Below are 21168 nucleotides of genomic sequence, written 5' to 3' on the forward strand. Positions count from 1 at the left end.
TAGAAGCAAAACAGATGAAGGTCACGCAGTTTTCGTGTTTAAAGTGCGAGTTTTATCATACTTATTTTTAAAGACAAGCAAAATTTCGCAGCCGACGGAGGCCCTCTCACCTCGGCGGCTACCCGCGGCGCGGAGCCGCTCCCCGACTGCCAGGTCCATTCCGCCTCCTGCCCCGCGGACGAAGCTTCACCCTGGGGGACGCTCTGCGAAACGAACCCAAGGCTCTGGGGGGGGAGTTTTCCAATGCGGCCTCCCGAAAGTGCCCCCGGACAGCCAGGAGAGCCGGCCGCAGAAGAGTCCGCCTGGAGGCGACAGGAAAGGGCAGTGCAGCCGCCAGTGGCCCCGCTCCCGCCCTGCCCCTCTGCCCCTCTCTCCCCGCGCCCTCCGCCACCGCCCAGCAATGCCGTTACCCGCCCCCAGGCGCTCCCGCCGCCGCCGCGCGTATCCCAGCACCGCTCCCACAACACCCGCGCGCGCCTCCTCCCGCCCTCACCTGAGGGGACCCCCGCCCCGCCCCGCGCGCTGCCCCCGTGACGGCAGCCGGCGGGCGTTTGCAGAGGCAGCTGCCACCCCGCCGGGGCCCTGCCGCAGCTGCGGCGAAGGGCTCGTGCTCGGCCCCGAGCGCCGCAACAACCCACGGGGGGTGGCGGGGCAAATCCTCGACCCGACGGAACTGACTGGCACAGCGCGAGGTCGCTTCACTGTCCGTCTCCCCTCCACGGAAAAAAGGAGACACGAAGATCGAGTCTCGCTTCCTGATGGTGATGGCGACTAGTGCCCGCGGCCGCCTCAGCCCGGCGGGAAGGGCCACGGCCCCCGAACAGCCCCGCCGGGTCCCCGCCGCGCGGGAGGAGCAGAGCTGAGGGGAGCGGGACCCGCCGGGCCCGGAGGCGCGCACAGAGGGCGGCCGCGCGTGCGCCCCGCGCGCGCGGAGGGGCGGCGGCCGTGTTCCTTAGCGACGCGGTGACGCCATGTTGGGGGCGCGCGGGGCGCTGCTGGCGCTGCTGCTGCTGTGGCCGCTGTGGCCGCTGGCTGCCCCCCCCGCAGCCGCTGCCCAGCGCCCCGCCGGGGCCGCGCACCGGGCGGCTCCCCGAAGCGACGAGGCGGCCTCCGGCCGAGCCCCCGCTGCTTGGGTTGGCGCGCAGGTCACCGCCGCCGGGCCCCGCTGCGCCGGTCCTGCTCCTCCGCTCCGCCGCCGCCGCGCCGCTGCCGGTGGCTTCCCCGGCCGCCGCTTCCCGCTCGGCGCCTGCGGCCTGCGCGACCCCGGGACCCCCGGCTCGTCCCGCCTCGCCGGCAGCTACAGGTGGGCGGGGGCCGGGCTCCCTCCGCGGCTGGCGCGGCACCGGGCGCCCAGCAGGAACCGCGGTTTACCCGCGTTAGTCTCGCCGACTCGTTTGCCGCGCCTCTCGGGCACGGGGCACAGCCTGATTCCGAGTCCGGGCTTGAAAAAGCTTCCCGAGGCCAGCGTTTTAATGGCTGCGATAAAGCAGAGCTTGATTACTTTGTGATGGGGCTGTTTGCAGTGGGAGCTAGAAAGGCTTATCAAAGGAAAAAAGAACTTTAATATACAATTAGGAGACAGCAAAGCGATTACAGACTGCGAGATGCTGTCAGTGAGGGAGATACCTTCAGTTATTTGGAGAGCAAAATCTGTGGGTAAACCCCATCTTTGCAGACTGCGGTTGTGAGGAGGACCGAGAGAAGCTGTACTATGTGGACACTGAATTTCTTCACCACTTTTTGTTCCAGGGAATTTCAGAGTGATTTCTAAATATACAAATAGAGAGTATCCACAAAGTTACTACAATGACAAGATAGGCTTTCTGTAGTTGATTATCAGTGCAAATCGTACAATAACTCATGTAAGCTGATGAAAAGTAATACTGTGTTCTGTTGCTGGCATTTAGTAATGTAAAATATGAAATTACACAAAAATAGCCTCCTTACCAGTTTGGGGGTTGTCTTTGCAGGTCCATGAGTCAAGTGTGCGTGGAAAAATCACTGATGTTCAGAAGTAACACCCCTTATCCTACTGACACCATTGCTGTCCCTGGTGGACATGATCTGTTCTGTGTGCAGCTGGATGACTGTAAGTAACCTTTCTTTCCACACGTTTAATTCACAGATTGCCTCTGCTTAGGGAATCTTCTTTTAAACTTACATGTTATAATTGTTACTGATTATTTGGGCTGTTACAGTTCCAGAGAGACCCTAGTGTTCTTTTTTGCCTTTTTCTACAAGATTAAATAGCCTTTATAGTGAATGTGATTTCTTGAGCAAACTACACTATGAACAACTTCTATATAAATTTTTCTCTGAAAACTTAAGCAGTTTGAATATTTTAAGTTTTGCTGCAGGAGGCATTACAGTTTTCAGGTTTATTTTGCATTATGTAATGTTAATCTGTGCTAGCAACTATTCAGCTTTGATAATAAAAGAGTACATAAGAACTGCATTCCAAAGAAAATAAATGGTTCTGAGTAGCACAACTATGAATGTTTTCTTTTTCAGTCTAATCATTGTACCCTCAAGTGAATAATGTTAAGCTGCTCTGTATACCTGTTTTTGTGAACCTTGCAGGAGCTTAATACTCCTTTGGCCTTTATCTCCTTAAAAGATTTAATTGACTGACTAACTGACTAATGCTGTATTCAAATATAAAAAAGCTTTTATTTCTGCTTGCTGCTCTGTACATCTGAGGATCTGCTCTGCTCTCAAACAGCAGAATTACACTGAGACTTCAAGTTTGCTTGTTTTTTTTTTTTCCCCCCCCAAACCTACTAGACTACCTAAATTCTTTTGGTACTGCTGTAATTGAGGATCCACTCATTCCTGTTGTTGATATGATCTGTAGTACTCAAACTTTGTAAGATGTTTTATTTGGGTGTGTTAAAAAGTTTGTTGTTTGAACCAGTCTATTAGGATGAGTCTACATAGTATGTCCTTAATAATTTGCCATTTTATGACTAAGTGTTCTAGCAGTAATAATTTAACACATTGTAACCATACTGACTACCACTGGGTCAGGAGGGTGTCACTGCAGGATACCAATAGAAAGTCTGGGTTTTTAGGATGCTTACTCTTTATTCATACTTACTTTGAGTTTTACCAACCTTTATTATCAATCTGTTAAATGTTGCTTTTAGTGAACTCACATATTGGTAATGTTTTGTCATTAAAATGTCATGTGTGCCTAATTTGGGCATCTTACAGAAATGAGAGCACGTATTAAGATAGTTGTCTTAAGCAGTTTTCATGCTTTCTGGAAAGTCACATTTGTGTATTAACACCTGTTTCTCATGAAACTACAAAATAGTGTTCATGATACAATCCTGTTCACAGCTCATATTAGCCTGTTAGCAGTGTTACTATGGATTAATTAATATAAGGTACTATCTACCTTATAATTACTCAAGTTGTTCCTTTTAAAAATATTGGCACAATATTTACTTTTTCTTAGATTTATCTTTTCTAGTAATTTTATATTGGTGGATTTTCTTTTTCCTCTTTTCAACCTTTAGCAAAGCTGAACTATTTCCAACAGCCACAGGGTATCAAAGGATCTGATTTTTCAAAGTTCGTAGAGAAGTATGGCAAACACTCTTTCTTAGCACCATCAGAAGTCCAGCCGTCATTCTCTGCCTTTTACCGGGTGAGTTGAAAGAAAGTAGCAATCAGTTTGCAGATACACTTTTACTAAAGCTGTCTGTAATGAGAACTAATGAGAAGAGATTGAAAGATTCTTATTTTTCTACCTGTAATCCATTTTATCCCTCAAGTTTTTTTGTTCCTTATTGTGTAAAAAGTTTCTGATTAGTTTTCCTGTATTTAAAAGTTTGGACAACCCTTTAGACAAAACTGGGTGTACTCTAAGGAAAAGTATAAATTTGCCTCTATGCCCTGATGATGTCATCACCTTGCACTTGGCCTTAGTATTCCAGAGTCACTTTGTGATTTCTCCAAATTGTCTTTTCAGGCTGGAGATCCAATCCTAATCTACTTTGATTCATCATCTGTACTGAGCACGCTTAGACAGCCAGTAAAAATGGGAGCCAGTGGACTTTGTGCCGATGGAAATCCTGCTGGTTAGTAAAGGGGGAAGAATTTCCTAGGGTGGTTGGCTTCTGTTTTATCTGTTGTCATGTCTTAACTCAGGCTTCCTGGACAGTAAAAGCACAAGCTGTACTCGGATTTTTGCCAACTTGAGCAAGAGCTGCATTACTGACCCTGTCCTGGATGCTGCCTCCTACTACCGTGACTTCACTGTGCTAAAGGTGCATGTTGTATTTCTTCCTTTTGCTCAACATCTTATTTGCTTGACTATTCATTGCCTTCCATTGCAACTTCAGCTAACTGGAAAACTAAAGGTCATCTGCTATGTCATCCCTGATCTCCCAATTGTTAAGGACTTCTTGCTGGAAATCCTGTTAAAAATGTCATGATTGGTGATAATGCCTCAATCCAAACTACTTTCCGATAAATTTCAGTTATTAGCAAATTCTTAATGCATTTAACAGGTACTTCATTGATACTTCATAGTTTTAATGGCTTAACTAGAACTCTCTCACACTTTAAACAGACTGTTTATCAAAGTATTTCTATCTGTTCCATCAACTTGATCAACCAAGCAGTGCATGTTCTTAGTAAAGAATGAGGATTTGTTTTACACAATATGTTATCTCCTAAATCATACTGAAGGCCAGTTATCAATGTTAGCTTTATATGCATTCATAGATTGAATTCCATATCAATTTCCCCATTATTTATCCTGACAATTTCAACATAATCGATTTATTGTTCTGGCTTCATCATGTTGGTTTTACTGAATGTGAACCTGAAAATATCTCCTCTCACCTTCTAGAGCTTCTCTGCTGTTCCAAGATAAAACGTCAGTGTAAATATTAACACCTTAAGGCTAATGACTCAGTTTACCCTTACACTGGAAATCTAAATCTACATAACTGTAGTAGAGAGTCTTCTGCTGATCAAATTTAACTCATGTTTTCGGGGCGCTTTTTTTTTTTTTTTTGTCACTGTGCCCAAAATTTAGTTGTTCCTTAAATGGAAGCTGAAGTAATTACTTGATTGGAGGGACAGGTTGGATGGGGCTTTGAGCAACCTCGTCTAGTGGAAGGTGTCCCTGCCCATGGCAGGGAGTTTGGAACTAGGTGATCTTTAGGGTTCTTTCCAACCCAAACCAGTCTGTGATTTTGGAAGGGGAAGCTCCAGGAATGGATCAAAGATGCTGATACTTTAAATTATCTGCATTCTGCAGATCAGTGACAAGAATAAAACTTGTCTTCTGATGCTCTAAAAATGCCTTCTGTGGATTATGTCTGTGATTTCTAGATCACAAATTGATGACAAGTTTTACACATGTGGAATAAACAAAGTAATTTTTGTCAATATAATATGTAGGCTCTATTTAGTGATGGTTTCATGACTTTAGGCACTTGCAAACCCAGAAAATCAGTTGGCTTTTTGGTGTTGCATGTTGGTTTCTTTGTTTTCCCCAGGTCCCAGTTAATGACACCATAGTGCAGTCCATGAAGGTCAGTCTCTATCACCAATAAAAATAATTTTTGCTTCTGAAATAAAACTCACTGGGAATCTTGGGCATCCGTAGTAGTGCCCATGATTTGGGAACTTGGGAGAATGGGAATGTTGCGTCTGAGACAAGATTTTTTGGGCAAAAGTGTGACATTATAGAGAAAAAAATAGGAATATAAGGAAAAATGTGTGGCAACTGAGGCACGGACTCTCCATTGAAGTGGAGATGAAAAATCCTTTATTATAAAAATGATACATACTTATGCTCTCATTACCTTAGCTCTTACTTCATAACTAGCAAATCAGCAGCTAGACGGTCATCAACACTCTTATCCCACAAAGAGTTCCATAATCTCTCCAAGCTGACTTATTTTTCTTCCAAGGCCTGTTTCTCTTCCAAACCTTGCTGCTTCTCCAGGCCTCCAGAGAGTAGAGCTAGCGCTTTTCCAAGCCAGTGCAGGAGAGAGCTCCTGCCTCTCACCAAGCAACATTCTCATGAGTAGAGTTCTCTACCTTTACTGAGCTCTCGAGCTGAGCTGAGCTGAGCTGATCAGCCGATGTCGATTTGGCTCTTAAGTATTGAATCTCCTACAGCTGTGCAGGGCTGACAGGCCAATGCCAACTTGTCTCTTAATCATTTACCAGTAACACATTATTTGACTCTTAACATATTGAATCTCCCACAGCTGCACGGAGCTGACACTCCCACAAAGATGTACTTTTAAATGAATGGGCATAGATAGGGCTAGAGTCACAGAGGTAGCTTATTTTCTTAGAAAAAATTTGGCATCTGGAGGAGGCTGTTCTGTCCACAGATCATAGCTTCCCCAGGAATCTGACTTGGAGTGAAAAGCAGTGGAAAAAGAGTAAGAAAGGCACACTCTTTTTAAACAACTGCTAATTGTTAATATGCTTATTGTCTCTAGGTAAAGGTCGCAGCAGTTGCACCACCCGGAGCTCCCCACATGAAAGACAGCACATGTAACAATGTTGTTTCTGAGGTATTTGAATCTTCCTTCCTATGGGCAGCTCAACACTAGCTTAAAGTCATTGCCCTATTACCTGACTGCCTCCAATTCTTCTCTGAATTGGACTTTCAGGTGATCTACGAGATAGAATTCAGCGGCACACATGGGATTCAGAGTGTTTCTGTCCAGTTCAAAGTGAGCAACATCTCTGGGAACTCAGGATCATCTCTGCAGCAGCACTTCACTTTGCGCTTCTGGGTCAGTGCCCCCATCCTCCCCGGGCACTTACCAAGTTTGCAGGCTGTAGTTTGTGACCCAATTTTGTACAGATGAGGTGGGAAAAGATTAGAGCAGTGTCACTGTGGTATGGTAGTACCAGAACCCTGGGACACAGCTGGTGGTCAAAGGAAGGAGGCAGGTCTGCTCTGCTCTCAGGTAAACCATGTTAGTAGAAAAATTCAGGCTCAGTGCAAGCATGCAGTCTTGCACTGTATGTGTTTGAAGGAGCTGATTATTTTTATCTGACTGTTTTCTGCTGTTGTTTTGATTTGGTTTGGGGGTTTTTTTGGTGGAGGAGGGAAGGGGAGAGGATGACATCAGGGTCACCAGCATGGTCTTGTGAAGGAAAGGGTTGGAGGTGGTGCTGTATCTGAGTGTTCAGTGTTTGTGAACAAAGTTACTTTGGAGGGGGTGGAAATCTGGGAAATACTAATGTGTGTTGAAGTTCATATAAGCCTTGTCCCACAGAGGCAGTGTAAAGTGGAGTAAGTGGTTACCTCAGGGGTTGATAAGTGTACAACGTAACCTTGCTGAAGTTATCCCCGGAGGCTCTCCCCATAAAACAATTTAGAAGTGGAATCTGCTGCTCAGAATCAGGATCAGGGCAGATCATCTGTAGAATTGCCCAGACTGATGTGTTCGCTTCCTTAGAGACAAATGCTGAGCAATATGAATTCATCATCCCAAGAACTGTCCAGGTAGCATCCACATTTCAGGGTACTGACGTTTAGTTTTTTACTTTGTGGACTGCAGATGAAATTGCCAGGTAAGAAAGAGGGTTTGGAAACAAATAATGGAGGCTTTAGTAGTGCATAATATTCAGTCATTCAAAAACTGGGTTACATTTACATTTGAATTTGATTTTCTGAGATGAATGGATCTCATTGGTGATAATGTTTTCCTCTTCCTTTCTTTCTTCCCCTTGTAGACCAGGACTCTTTCTCATACGTTGCCTAGAAGTGGAAACCCTGGCTACATCACTGGAGCACCACTGTTGATTGCAGACAGTGGTGCCATGCAGCATGTATCCTTTCTCTGCTATCAAGTTTTATTTCTCACTGAGTTTATTGGCATCTGGTGCTCTACTGCCTGGACTTTAGAGATTCTACCTTGACCTGTGAGGGTACACCTCAGTATTACATTGCAGCCATCAGCGGGCCTTTTGGTCATGACTGAATTGTAGTCCTGTGGTAGGGATAAGGAGAAATGTGGGGTGAAGGGATTATTAAATATAAGTTGGGTGTCCTGTATTGTTTATGCTTTTGTTTGGCTTCTTGACGTGCAGTTAGATGAGCATTTTATGGAGCGAAGGTGATGGAAGTTGCTCACAGTTCCTCAGACACACAGTACAATTTGGAAGAAATACGAGGATGGGCTGCAAGCTCAGGTAACAACACACTCTGGAGTCACCCTTCCTGACACATTTGGAAGGTGTGGACTCACATAACATGTTTTTCCGTAGTCTCTCAACACACTGCTGTGGAGCCTAGGTCCTTCCCCAAGTTCACCAATGGATCTCTCATATACTTCTAAGAGGACTTGAATGTCAGAGATGGTGGACCTGGAGAACATTCTGAACACTGTGAAAGTCTTCTGGGACGTTTTGAGGCTGCAGGCTGGCAACATGTCTTGGGCAAGAGTAGAGTTTGTATCTGAGGAGTGAATTATAATGGAACCTTAAAAAGTGATTGTTTTGATGATTTGGATCATTCTTTTGTTGGTGACAGGGCAGGTATATGACCACTGATGTGACAAGATGGCTAAGGAGCTGACAGTTTTCCTTATCATGCACTACCCTGCCATGTTGTTCTTCCTTCTCATTGCAGAGGAGGTTGAGACTGCATCCATTTAATACCAGTACTTTAGTAATGATTCTGTTGACTCATTACAAGAGCGGAAGAAATTCTCATTACAAAAGAAGGATGCTGATAATGGTTTTGTTTTTCTGTCCTGGAAATAACTTTATTAAAGCTGTTATTTTCTCATTTCCAGCCTATCACCAATACTGGAAGAAAGTAACTGTAATTACATCCAGCAGAAGTTATACAAGGCTCTTCAGGGAATGAACAAAGCAGAGGACCTTGCTATAACTGGCAGTGCTCACTCAACCCAGGTAGAAGAGTGGACAACCATTCTGATTCGGAACTGCAGCGTGCAGGTAATACGAATGCAAAAAGACCAGCTGTGAATATTTTTCCTTTCATGTCTTTGTATTGCCTTGGGAAGCATGGGCATGGGAAAAAAAGAACCAGCTTGTTCAACTGGCCTTACTGTCTTTGTATGACAATCTACAGACTTTCAGGGGTCTTAGTGCCTGTAAGCCATCATTCTTATTATGGTTCATATTATTAGGATACTTAGTAAAAAAAAAAACAAAAAACCCTGATATTTAATACCTCTTGAATCCTGTTTCTGCTACTTAAATGGGGAAAAAGAGTTTAATACTGAATCCAGTGTTGTATTACCTGGTTTTCTAACAGCCTTCTAATACTAATACTGCCTGGTTAATTCCTATTAATTTGATGGTTTTACTATTAGCTTCCTTTCTGATTTTCCAGTTTCTAGGGATATTTATATATTACCTAATAAGGGTAAAAGTTTGCAATCCAAGTACTTATGGAGAAGGGAAGTTCTATTTTAATACATATTAATCTGTCAGGAGATGGCCTAATAGAATGCAAAATTCAAGTGGTAGAGCTGAGGCAAATTCTATTTGGAAATGAGATGACAGTGAGATGGATGTAGCTCTAAAATGGGTGGTTGACCTGACCAGAAGTTACAGGGTTGGTGCTGAAGCGACCGATTCCCGTTCTGTGACTTATGCTATCCAGAATTCTAGACTTTGACCATAATGGCCCTTTCACCTTCAAAATACTGTATTAAGATGTTTGGGGTATGTTTTATTTTCAGGCTGTGAATTGCACTTCGTGTTGCATGGTTCCTGTGACCCTGGAGATACAGATATTGTGGACTAAGGTGGGCCTTATGTCCAACCCACAAGCTCAAATACTGGGTGCACGGTACCTTTATCAGTGTCAGCCCCTGGAGGTATGGAATTTAAAACCCCTCCCTCATACACAGAGGTAACTAAATGGGATTCACAGGTTATTTAAGAACCAAGGAATGAAATGGTCCTGACATTACTGCGTTGGGATTTACTGAACTTTAGCAGTGGTCTGGATGCAATGGCAAGAGTTTGTATTTAACAGCTCCATAGAGGAAGGTGGTTTTATGGTCTTACCAGTACTGTCCTTAATCAGTTGTAAAACTGGAAAAGGTACCCTATTTCTAGCCCCAAACCACCTTCTGCCACTTAAGGACTCAAACTTTAAACTTTTAATTATGCTCAGTATGAAGTAGTAGTTATAAGCATTCAATAACTACATGTTTATCTAGTTGTCTCTTAAAGCCTTGATAGGGAATTTGAGTTGATGTGTATTTGACAGACTCCACAGCATGCTGATAATATGTGCAAGAAGATATTTATATTCCTCTAGGGGTTCTGAAATCACCAACAGGTAGCTGGGGAAGAGGCTAGTGCTGATGACAGCTGATTTGAAGAATTAGGGGGAAAGGGTATAAGCCAGAAAGGAGATTTCTAAGAGAAGAGTACATGACTGAAACATTCAAGATTGTGTTGGACGGGGCTCTGAGCAACATGATCTAGCCAAAGATGTCCCCGCTCATTACAGGGAGTTGGGCTAGATGACCTTTGAAGGTCCCTTCCAACCCAAACTATTCTATGATGTCAGCAGGAAGGTGGAGCTGACAGGTTCGCAAAGGAGAATGAATAGTCTTTTTCAGGCGTGTGTCAGTGGATCTCATTTTGCTGCAAGGCTGGATTCCTGACCTCAGAAAGTCCTTTGGGCAGCACATGTATTTGAAGGCTTACACTTCTGTGCCAGGGCTTTAGGGGGAGCAGCTGACACCTGCCCATGGTATTCTCATGGCAGTGAGGTACTACGTGGCAAGTGTCTGTCTGATCTGTTACTACACTTTGAACTTTGAGACTCAGTTTCTTCTTTGAGACTCAGTCTAAATGAGATTTTACATCACTTGCTTGGATGTGTTTCATGGTACCTCTTAGTCCTCTCGCAACATACATGAAAAGAACATGATAGGAAAACGTTCACTGTGTAAAACATGTTGCCCTGAGGCAAACGGACACCCCGCCCCACAAAGATATTTTCTAAATCTGAGCTGTTACATGGCTCCATTAACAAAACTTCTGTCTGAGGAGGGAGACTTGCATTCCTAATATAAGTGCAGGTAAGGATTAGCCAATCTAGAACTGTGAGATTCAGATTTCATCTGTTTGAGCAACGGATGCCAATTACTTTAGAGCTGTAAGGTATATTGCAAAGCCAATGATAAAGCAAGTTTCCATCAAGAAAAGAACACAGCATTAAAATCAGAACTGACCTCATCAGTGACAATCCACAAATTAGGGTTGTTAGTAAAGACATTTTAGCAAAGGTACCAGTCAGGACTGTACCCAGCAGTTAAGAATTACAGCCATTTGCAAGCGTACCAGTGAGATCACCAATGTGTGCTGTATATTGCTTTACTTCTAAATTATGTCACTTCCTAGTTCTAGCCTACAGATTCTCTATCCAAGAACTATTAATTTTTAGAGAAAACCTTTTCCTTTAGACCACACTGTGTCACTGGAGAGTTGGCTTAGTGACTGACCAGAAAACACAGAACCCAGGAAAGACATCCCATTTCCTACACCCACCCACAGTATCTGGTCACAGTTGTATTTGGACTTCCTGAAAATACAAGATGGTCTTCAGTGATGTTAAGCTATACAAGGTGTTGCTTGTGGCTGCCTTCTCCCAGCTGTTGAGGAGGGGTTGTGTATGGGGTTTCTTCCCCACTAATCTCTGATTTTAAGGCAGATTTTGAAAGTCCAGACACAAAGCCAGAATCATTTTGAGGCTTCTTGTTGACTCAGGCGATTGTGCCTACCATGTGTTTGTTTACTCATTGATAGGAGAATTTATATCCACCAAGGGTGAAGGGGAGATTCTAATTGTAACTGCTCAGCAGTGGTAATTTGTGATGAAGGAATGATCTGGCACGGAGGGCAAGAAGGCCCCACTGCAACAAGAGGTTAAACTGGCTAGAACCAGGGATGCCAGACACAGATTCCTTGCAAAGGAGTGAAGTTTCCCTTGGTGATGAAATAAGAAACAGCCTCAGTATTATCTTGTAGCCATCCTGGAATGGGAACACCCTGGGGCACAAGCTCAGGGGCCACCTTTGGGCAGCAGAGCTGGGCTGGGGATGGACCCACAGCTGGGCTGAGGTGCCCCATGCTGATGCTCTCAGGACTGGGGCTGGTGCAAGTGATTATAAGGAATCTGCTCATGATGCATCTTTGCAGACTCCATGTAGAACCATGTATGGTGATAGGACTCTGCCCAATGCATTGTTTATTACATTTTTCTTTTATGTTTAAGCACAAAAGTGTTTTTAATTTGCCTCAAGAGGTACCACAAAAATTCCCTAACAGGAGTCTCATATTTTTCTCTTAAAGAGTCATGAATTCTGTCTTGGAACTTTTTCAAATGTTTCCTGCACAGCTTTGCTCTAAAGGCAATGTCCCAGATTGTTTCCAGGGAAGTGAATGCAGTGGTGATTTCTCAGATTGGCTTAAACCAGTGCAAGTGCAGGAGGTATGCTGCCAGTAGATCCCTCTCTCGAGGTTAGCGTGCAGAGCTGGGAGGCTGGGGCAGGGAGTGAGGTTGCTCTTTTGGCAGCGGCGTGGTCTTAAGTCAGCCCAAGCTAGCAATGAAACTCCACACAGCTCAAGGAGTCAGTGTATTGTCTTACAGCATTCTGTTGAAACAGAAAGGAACTGAGGCCTTAGAAGTTCAGTCCCCAGTTCCATCTTTACTAACTGACCTACCAATCTGTCTCCTTCCTGAAACAATATCCTAAAATGTGAGAAATTAGTTGTTGTATTGGGTCCTTGCTTTATTTTATTGATATTTTATTGAAAGGATCAAATCTTGTGGCAGTCCTCTCTGTTTCTGGCAGCAATCACCTGTTCAAAGGGCCAGATGATCTTATCTTACATAAAATATATAATTTTATAAAAAATACATCTGCGTTTGCTTCTGTTCTTGTTACCAACTAGCTGATACATCTTTCCTCTGAATAGAAGACTTACTCTAGCAGAGCTTGAGTCACTGCTTCCATTCTGGAGATCTATAACGCATGATGCACAGTAGCTACTGATCTTTCCCAAGACCTGTGCCCTCGATTTACCTGCCGAGTATCAATCCTAGGGAAGCAGAGTTACTCCACTAAAGATATGTATTTGAAACACTTAATTCCTACCATCCTGAAGACACCTTGCTTGCCAGTCGTCTACAGTGGGTCTCCATTAGCAAATCAAGGAGATGTATCTCTTGTATTAAGCTTGCTAAGCTCTTTGTGCTTTCCTTCTTGTTACAGTTCCTAAGCACAAGCGCAGTACCTTTGACAACTGTTGTTACCTTCGCTGACATGACGGAATGGCCAGAACCTCCACGAGGCCAGCCCCAAGTGCACTGGAAACTCCCGTTTGACATCTTTTTCCCATTCAAGGTGGCAATGAATTTGGAACGAAGTTACAGAGGTGATCTGGTTGGCTATTTTTTGTTGATTCTAATAATATCTAGTATTCTCTGCTTTTGAAAAGTCAGATAGATGGGGACCTGTACTTAAAGTTCAGTAAGTAAGTTGATACATTATGATCCAGATCATAGACTTTTCTCCTCAGGTTCTTATACTGTGCCTGTGATATCTATGTGCCTTCTATTCTTGGATTAAGCCACATGACCAGCTTTTGTCCTGTGTCCTGTCATGCCTCTGTTCTCCATATGCACTGTCTGCAAACTGCACTGCAGTGAAACACTTGAGGGATGGAGGGATCAAGAGATGGTGCGTTAATGAGGAACAAGGACGTTAAAATGAACATTCCACGTTCCCAGAAACTGAAAGTTCTTTCTAAACCAAGGAGTATGGAGAGAGGAGCAAGGTTCATTCAGTCATCTTGCTGTTGAAGAAGCACCTGATTTTTCTACCTGGAACTAACTGAACACTTAAAATATAGGAGCCCTCCCAGGCAGCCTGAATTATTATTTTATGAGTAGACATGTCTGCCAGTCACCTTTAACCTGTCAGTGTTAGTTACGTGATAACCATGTCTCTGTGACAGTTCTTGACTCTTATTTTTCTATACCTTTTCAAATACAGATATTAAATTGAAATTTTTGTGTTTTAGTCGCTGTTTACATTAGCAATAGCATTACACAAGGCAAAGTAATTGCAAATGTTCCATCCTCTGAAATTGAACTGAATTTTACTTGTTTGTCAAGACAGCTTCCTTCCTGATCTTTTTTTTTCTTGAAGAAACAGGCCCAAATATGGCTTTGCCTAGGTAAGGAACATTCTCTTGTGGCTCCAGATAGGAACTGGACTGATAATGATAGCCACTGAAATTCTAGGTGGCACATCAGAGACAGTTGTGAAGAGCCCTAAAGAAAAAAATCAACTTTTTGATTGAAAGAATTTGTAGATGTATTATGAGACTGAAGCTTACTGCAATACCTTTCCTCTGGCTCAGTCTATAGAACCAGAATGTAAGTTTATTGGTTTTGAAGTTGAAGGTGATCTTCTGATTATCTAGTCTGCTCCACTGCATCACACAGGGTAAGGAAATCTGCTCGATCATTCCATGAAGTTGGTGGACAACAGTATATTTTTTTAGCAAAGGATTTATTATCTTAAATTCTTCAGATGGAAAAATCTGCCCCATCTATTGTCAAGGACTCCGGTGGAATCAATAATGGGCAAGAAAATTAGAGAAATCTGCCCTACCTTTAACAAAATGTGTTTCTTGCTTCTGTACCTATACTGTGTATAGCAACTTTTGCTCTTCCTCATTACAAACTTAAAACAGAAGAGTGCAAAAAAACCCCTGGAAAACTTGTAATTAGTCAGGATATCAAAGATGATAACCTGAATAAAACAAAACCACAACCCATCTAAAACATGCAGCTTATGGGGTAACTTCACATATTTAACTTTCCAATTGTTTGCATGGTTTATTAGCTTGGAAAAAATTCTGTGCTACTGTCTGCTGCTTCCATTGCTTCTGATTCCGGGGCAGCCCATGAAAGCCAGTGGGAACACATGAATTCTGATGTTATACATGGCTGGTGGTATCAGTACAGCAACAAGCTTTGATTTTAGAGAGACATGGCTTCTCAGCTGTGCCCATAGGATCTTTGCAAAGCTTTCAGCAAAACACATTTGTAGTCTATGTCACATGTCCTCTCATGCTCCTAATTTGTGGAATCCAGGAAATTAATTTAGAGGTGACAGTAACTGAATGGAACAAAGGGTTAGAGGGAGAAACTTGCCAGATGGAAGCACACTAAGGAGCTCACAGAAATCTTTAAGATGTCTTCTTTGGCTTTTCCTTTGCGCACTAACGCCACCAGCGCCCCCCACTGCTCCTGCACAGCGGGTTTCTCTCTCTCGCCGCTTCACGTCAACTCGTGCTGCGCCCCGAGCCCCGCCGACACCGGCACCGGGCGGCCACCGCGGGCCGGGCTGGCTCTGCCCAGCGCGGCCGGCTCCCAGCCCCTCTGCTGGCGCCCCCGAAACCCCGCGGGGGTTGAGCCGGAGAGCACGCAGCAGCGCCCCCGGGCGGGGGCGGGCGCTCCCCCTCGCCGCCCGCCGCCCCTACTACGGCTGCAGAATGAACCGACCCCAGCTCCGGGACTCGGAAAAAGCCGCCGCCGCCGTCCCCCGCCCGGCCGCACCGGAGCGCCCAGACCGCGCGCTCGCGCCCCCTCCCCGCGCGCTGCCCGCCGGGGGCGGGGCCGGGCCGGAAGCAGCGTGAGGCGGCGGCGGCGGGAGTGTGAGTGCCGGGCGGTGAGGGCTGGGCTGGGCTGGGCCGGGCCGGGCCGGGCGGTGAGGGCCGGGATGGGCCGCGCTCCGCTCCGCCGGGTTCCGCGCCCTGCGCTGGCAAGCGGCCTCGGCCCGCGGCGGCGAGCTGTGTCCGGGGCCGGGAGGCCGCGACGAGGCCCGGTTGCGTCGCCCGGGGGGCGCCGTCGAGGCGGGCCCGTGCTGCTGCGGCTGAGCGCGGCGGGACGAGGCGCGGCGTGTCCGGCGCTGGGCTGGACCGGGCCTTTCGTCCCCGCACCGCGTGCGTCGGAGCGGTCGCTGCCGGTTCCTCTGCTGGAACGGGAGGGTCAGGGGCGGTGTCTGCAGGGCTCGCAGCGGCGGGGTGAGGACTTTGGCGGGGGGGGGGGGGGCGAGCTAAGCCTTAGAAGTTTAGAGGTGCGGTGCGGACATGGCGGCAGCGCTGCCTCGCGTCAGCGTGCTCCCTGTTGCGGTTCTCGCAAGCTTCCAGAGCCCCGCAGCCTTCGGGTCACGCCTCGACGGCTGCAGAGCGTTGCTACCTCGTGGACTTGTTGGCAAAGTGAAATTACAGTTTGCACCCTGCAAGCACTAGTTGATACGAGCTGCATTGGCCTTTCTTCCGGAGCTCTGTGAGAGCAGAGCTGTTGCTCCTCTTAAGATTTCTTTTTCCTTACTCGTCTCTTGCATCTACTTACAAGATTTTTGCATGCCCAAAAAAAATATTTAAACCCTCCTGACACTTGCATGACACGTAAAAGTTATTACCTAGGTGTTGACCTGATTCTTGGTGATAAGCCTGTGTTGTTCACTTAGTGTTTCTTCACGGGAGATATAACAGGATTAGATCAGAGGGTTTTTAAGAAACCTGATAGCTCTCTGAAAGAAGTGATAAAACTGTAGATAAAGGAGACTTAATGAGCAAAGTTTACAGTTTTCCAAAAGCCCTTAGCGAGTGTCTCTGTACTACAAAGTCAAGAACAGTTTTGGGTTTTTAAATGAAAAATAACTAAGATGCTTCCATAAATGCTTATACCTGTGCTAACTGTACCCTAAAAAATGATGGTTACTTGGACGTGTTTACCTTCTTTCTGTTGTCATATTTGCTCTTGATGACACTGAGAAGCAATTTACAAAGAGTTTAAGTTTTATTTTTTCCTGTTCTGTAGTATTTGTATTTAATCACTGTAGAAAGTACATTACCTTTTCTGTATACGTGTCAGTGAATAATAGTTGTGTCAATTGCTGTACTGATTTGTTTGGTTGTTTGCTGTACTACCTTGCTCTTCTAAGCTACTCTTTGCCAGGGCTGTCATAAGAAGTGTATTCAGTAATAGGGAGCATCTTTCAGGCTTAGCTTCAGTAATTTTTCAGTTGCTTTTGTTGCACGTTGTATTAGTAGGAATATGAAAGCAATGGTATTTTTGTTTTTCTGCAGCATCTAGGGAAGAAAACACCAGAGAGTCAGTGTGGATGGTATTCTGAAAAGTCAGTTTGAGGTGTAGTGAAAGTCAAAAAGCAAATAGAATGGTAGAAATTATCAGGTAAGGAATGAAGTGCAGAATAACAGACCATATCATGCCACTGTATAAATCCTTGCCTCGTCCAGACTTGGGTACTCTGTGCAGTTCTGGACTTTCCCTTGGGTAATGTGCTATACTCTGTTTAGGATAATTGGGGAGGTGGAGGAAGAGCAATGGAGATGATTGTAGATCTGAAATAGCCTTGATATAAGGAGAGTTAAGAGCATCCTATACTGACCTATTAGTGGCAGCATAGTTGAAGGAGTTGCTCTGATTCTCTCTTGCTTGTGCTAGTACTCACGTGATTGTACAGACAGGTGGGTCAGTTGGTCTTTGACCAGAATATTACCATGATCAAGCTGTTTTTCGGAGGGGGGTGGGAACTGCACCTTTGAGCAGGAGGGGTGGCAAAACTGGTGCACTTCGGGTGCTAGAATTGTTTAGGGACAACTTGAGCATCACAGCAGAGGGAGGAATGAGAGGGTGGGTGCACTACAAGTCTGTACAGTCATGAGTGGTGTGGAAAAGGTGAATAGCCCCAGAGCCACGCAAAGCTGGAGACTGGGAGAGTACTCAGGTGGTTTTAATTCCTTTTTTGCCCTGCCCATGTACTTTATCTGGGCATCTGACAGACTGCTGTTCTACTGATGTGTTTTATTTTATTTCTTATTTTCCCCATTAGGATTTGGGTGTCATCTTAACCTTTATAGAAACTGAATGCTATCTTGTTTCTCCCCAACCCCAAAAGAAGAGGGAAAGATGTTGTGAGGGCAGAGAATAAAAAAGTAAAGGTAGGTAAAGGAAAATGGCTTAAAAATAAGGAACTGGAGGGAATGCTGAGCTGCGCATGCACCGTTCAATGAGGCTGAAGTGCCGATGAATGCTGTTTTGAGTGGTGCTGCTCTTGGAGTAGGATAGGGGCTTAGAAATAAATCCCACGGTTGGTGATCGTTCCCTGTTTTTTCTTAGGAAGTTGTGGCTGGCTGGCTGGCTTAGCTGTTGCCAGAAGGCAGTTGTTGAAGAGGTTCCACAATGGTGCTTTGGAAATGGAGGGTATGAATTCAAAAAAATATTGTAGGGTAAAAAAGTGCAACTAAAGTTTCTGTAAGAGGTTATAGAAGAGAGGCTGACACCCAGGGTACTAAACGTAGAAATCAGTCTTTCTCCTGAAATATTAAACAAGAGTGCTGACTTCAGTCTACATTTTTGATTTATTTTCATTCTATCCTTGCATTTCCCTGGCTACAGTTTCTCCTGGTTATGAGCACGTGTCCTGGTTACGTGATTTGTATCTTGTCATTTAGTGGCACTATTGTCACTTTACTAACCATAGCTATTACAAAATTTTTAATCAGCCTCATTGCTTTTCCTGTATGATCTTTGGAATTTGTACAGCCTTCATTTGATGGCTATAGGGAAGCTGGAACAGAACTGGAATGCTGGTTCTATCATCTTTGTCCTTAACAGCTGGTGGAACCTGTTGTTTTGCTGCTCAGTGCTGAAAACAGGTGGTAGAAGAAAGTAGCCAGATTAGATCCAGGCAAGAGTAGAGAGATGGTGTCAGGAGGTGGGAAATACTTGAAAGATGCTAACTAACCCTCTCTTGAGGTTTCTTAGTAAGGACTAGTCCTTGGTTAAATGTACCTGTGTCCTTATGTTCCTCACTGAGTAATGTTGATTAAAGCAGATACTCTGTGTGATTTTTTTTTTTTTATTTTTTTTTTTTTTAGTTAGTGGGGGGAGAAAAGTCTTTGCCACAAACACAGGTGTATCTCTGCGCAGTTGTGTCTAGGACTGAAGGTGGACTGTAGCATGTCTGCCTACAGATTGTTAATACCATCAGGATAGTTCCATGCTTTTTCTCAAAGATGAAACTCTTTTTAAGATTACTCAAGATGTTCACTGCCCTTAACTATGTGAAACCACAGTTTTCCATTGCTCACTTCCTACTATGCTTGCTATACACTGAGGTAAATAACTGCTGACCAGGTAGCAAATTTAGGATTCCTTGCCACTAACAAGCATCCTTCCATAAAAACTACTGGTTTCGTGTGGCAAATGAAAGTACCAATTTAGTTTCTGTTCATTTTCTCTTACCAATTCTTCCTCTATTTCAGTGTCTGGAAAAGAAAAGCAGCTCCTCAGTATCTGCGAGGGTTGAGGGGAACCTGTTGCTTCCTATTTGGAAGCATAGTTCATAGAAGTTGCACTTGCTAAATTAGTGGCCTTAGGCTTACAGTTGGATTCAATGATCTTAAAGCTCTTTTCCAACCTAAATGATTCTAGGATTCTCTTAATTTAGAAGTGAATGCAGATGGGATATGGGAGATAGTGAAGAGCAAAGCACTCTTGCCCTTGTGGAGGCGTTTGGGCTGCAGTAGAGAGAACAAAGCACCTGAAGGAGGTAAAGTGCCTGAGGAGGTAAAGCCACTCTCAGAAGCTTGGCTACAGATCTCTTTCATCTGCTGTCTGCATCAGACTACGAACATCTGAGAACAGAGAGAATCAAGGTCAAGGGAAGCTTGATGTGGGAGATGGCCAGGCAGCCTGTGCAGTGGGTAGGGCTGTCTGGACTAGTCTGGGACTAGACAGAAAACAGTTGTTAATGCTGTAACTTGTAAAGCCCTGGATTTTGTGCTGCAACGTGGAGTAGAATTACATCATCTGCTGGGACAGCAGGGTGGGAAGGTGTGCGTGCTGGTGGGAGGGATGAGGCTGGAGTCGCTGGGGTTGCATCAGCCAGCGGTTGGTTTTTAGTCCGCGCTTGCAGCGCTGATGTGGCTCCCGCTGCCGGGCGGCTGAGCCACGTCTGCCGCCCGCCGCTCTGCGGGACCACCGGCGGCTCTGCGGGACTGCAGGGTCTGCTTCTCTCAGAAATCTGTGTCTCGGTTTCAGCAGGAGGGCTCAGGTACGGAAATTCTGGTCGGTCGAAGTTCTCAGGCGAGGAGTGACGCCTGTAGGTGTCACTGATAAACGTGCAACAAGCAGTTTGTCTGCCGTTGTCTTTCGTTAAACTTCCTGTCTGTGCTTGAGTGGGTTCTGCTGCTGCCTGTATGCCAGTCGCTGGTTCCTCTGCTCGCCCTTTCCAGGGCAGACAGCGGGAGGCCCTGGTCCTGGCCCTAGTGCTGCTACCACACACCCCTGCTTGTGCTGCTTAACTTGCTTATAGACAAGGTGTAACAAATGGAACTTCCACAGAGGCTGTCTTTTGAGACATTCAGATTGCCGCTATTAGAACGCTTCTAACAGGCCAGTGATAGGGTTTTACTTTGCTGCACAAGGCAATGCCAGTAGACGCAGACTGCTGTGACCACACTGTCCTGCTGGAATGGATTCCTGGTAGAAAAGAATCGCATGGTACATGTTGCTTTGAATTGCCTGTTCTCAGTGTGTATAACTTCTGTAGAACCTGGGCAAAGCTATTTGCGAACTGTGCTAAAGACAATTTATTTGAAGCTTTTCTTTATTTTAGTTAGTTCTGAACTGGCTTCCCTCTGGGAAGGTTTCTTGGTTTTGAGTTTGCACTAAGAACTACAGATTTTTTTTTTTTTTTTAATTACAAAAGTTATAGTTGGTAAGGTGACAAAGCTATTTAAATAACAAAGCCCACTGTATGTTACAGAGGACTTATTTGTGATATGGTAAAGACTTAATTCATTAAAATTGTGTGCATTCCCTGGGAACTTGATTTATCTCTGCTTAAGTGTAGTACAGTATAGCTCTTTCTATAGGAGTTTGGTTTCCAGATTTTTTTCACTTGTGGAATGTGCTAACACGCAGTTGAGATATTGGCCTTTTATATATAAAACTGTGAAAAAAGTTTATTTAGTTTTATTTTGTCAACTCACTGCAAATAGTTGTGGACATCCCATGGGCCTGCAGCCAACAGACTGAAAAATGAGTGTTACAGATTGTTGTTAAAGGCA

At 44.9% G+C, this 21168-nt stretch overlaps 2 protein-coding genes across 15 annotated transcripts in view; one reads left to right on the forward strand and one right to left on the reverse strand.

The window, feature by feature from the left end:
• The window catches only part of CFAP46 (cilia and flagella associated protein 46), a 75925-nt gene extending 75264 nt beyond the window's left edge, over window positions 1-661 (reverse strand). Inside the window, exons 1-2 of the mRNA XM_074831623.1 lie at window positions 494-661; window positions 111-302 (exon numbers count right to left, since the gene is read on the reverse strand). Of these exons, the coding sequence (XP_074687724.1) occupies window positions 111-159 (49 nt within the window). The 5' untranslated portion in view covers window positions 160-302; window positions 494-661. The remainder of the gene's footprint in view (window positions 1-110; window positions 303-493) is intronic.
• A 201-nt stretch (window positions 662-862) lies between these two features.
• Window positions 863-21168, forward strand: part of ALDH18A1 (aldehyde dehydrogenase 18 family member A1) — a 49849-nt gene continuing 29543 nt past the window's right edge. For 2 of the 14 annotated variants that reach the window (XM_074831595.1, XM_074831596.1), the window contains exons 1-13: window positions 863-1303; window positions 1971-2089; window positions 3522-3652; window positions 3977-4085; window positions 4156-4274; window positions 5517-5552; window positions 6477-6551; window positions 6651-6776; window positions 7726-7821; window positions 8087-8184; window positions 8790-8955; window positions 9708-9845; window positions 13263-13425. In XM_074831595.1, the coding sequence (XP_074687696.1) occupies window positions 972-1303; window positions 1971-2089; window positions 3522-3652; window positions 3977-4085; window positions 4156-4274; window positions 5517-5552; window positions 6477-6551; window positions 6651-6776; window positions 7726-7821; window positions 8087-8184; window positions 8790-8955; window positions 9708-9845; window positions 13263-13425 (1708 nt within the window). In that variant the 5' untranslated portion in view covers window positions 863-971. The other 12 variants (XM_074831604.1, XM_074831611.1, XM_074831610.1 and 9 more) reach the window with 10 other exon arrangements.

Source organism: Strix aluco, chromosome 7, assembly GCF_031877795.1.
Source record: "Strix aluco isolate bStrAlu1 chromosome 7, bStrAlu1.hap1, whole genome shotgun sequence".
In the NCBI taxonomy this organism is placed as follows: Eukaryota; Metazoa; Chordata; class Aves; order Strigiformes; family Strigidae; genus Strix; species Strix aluco.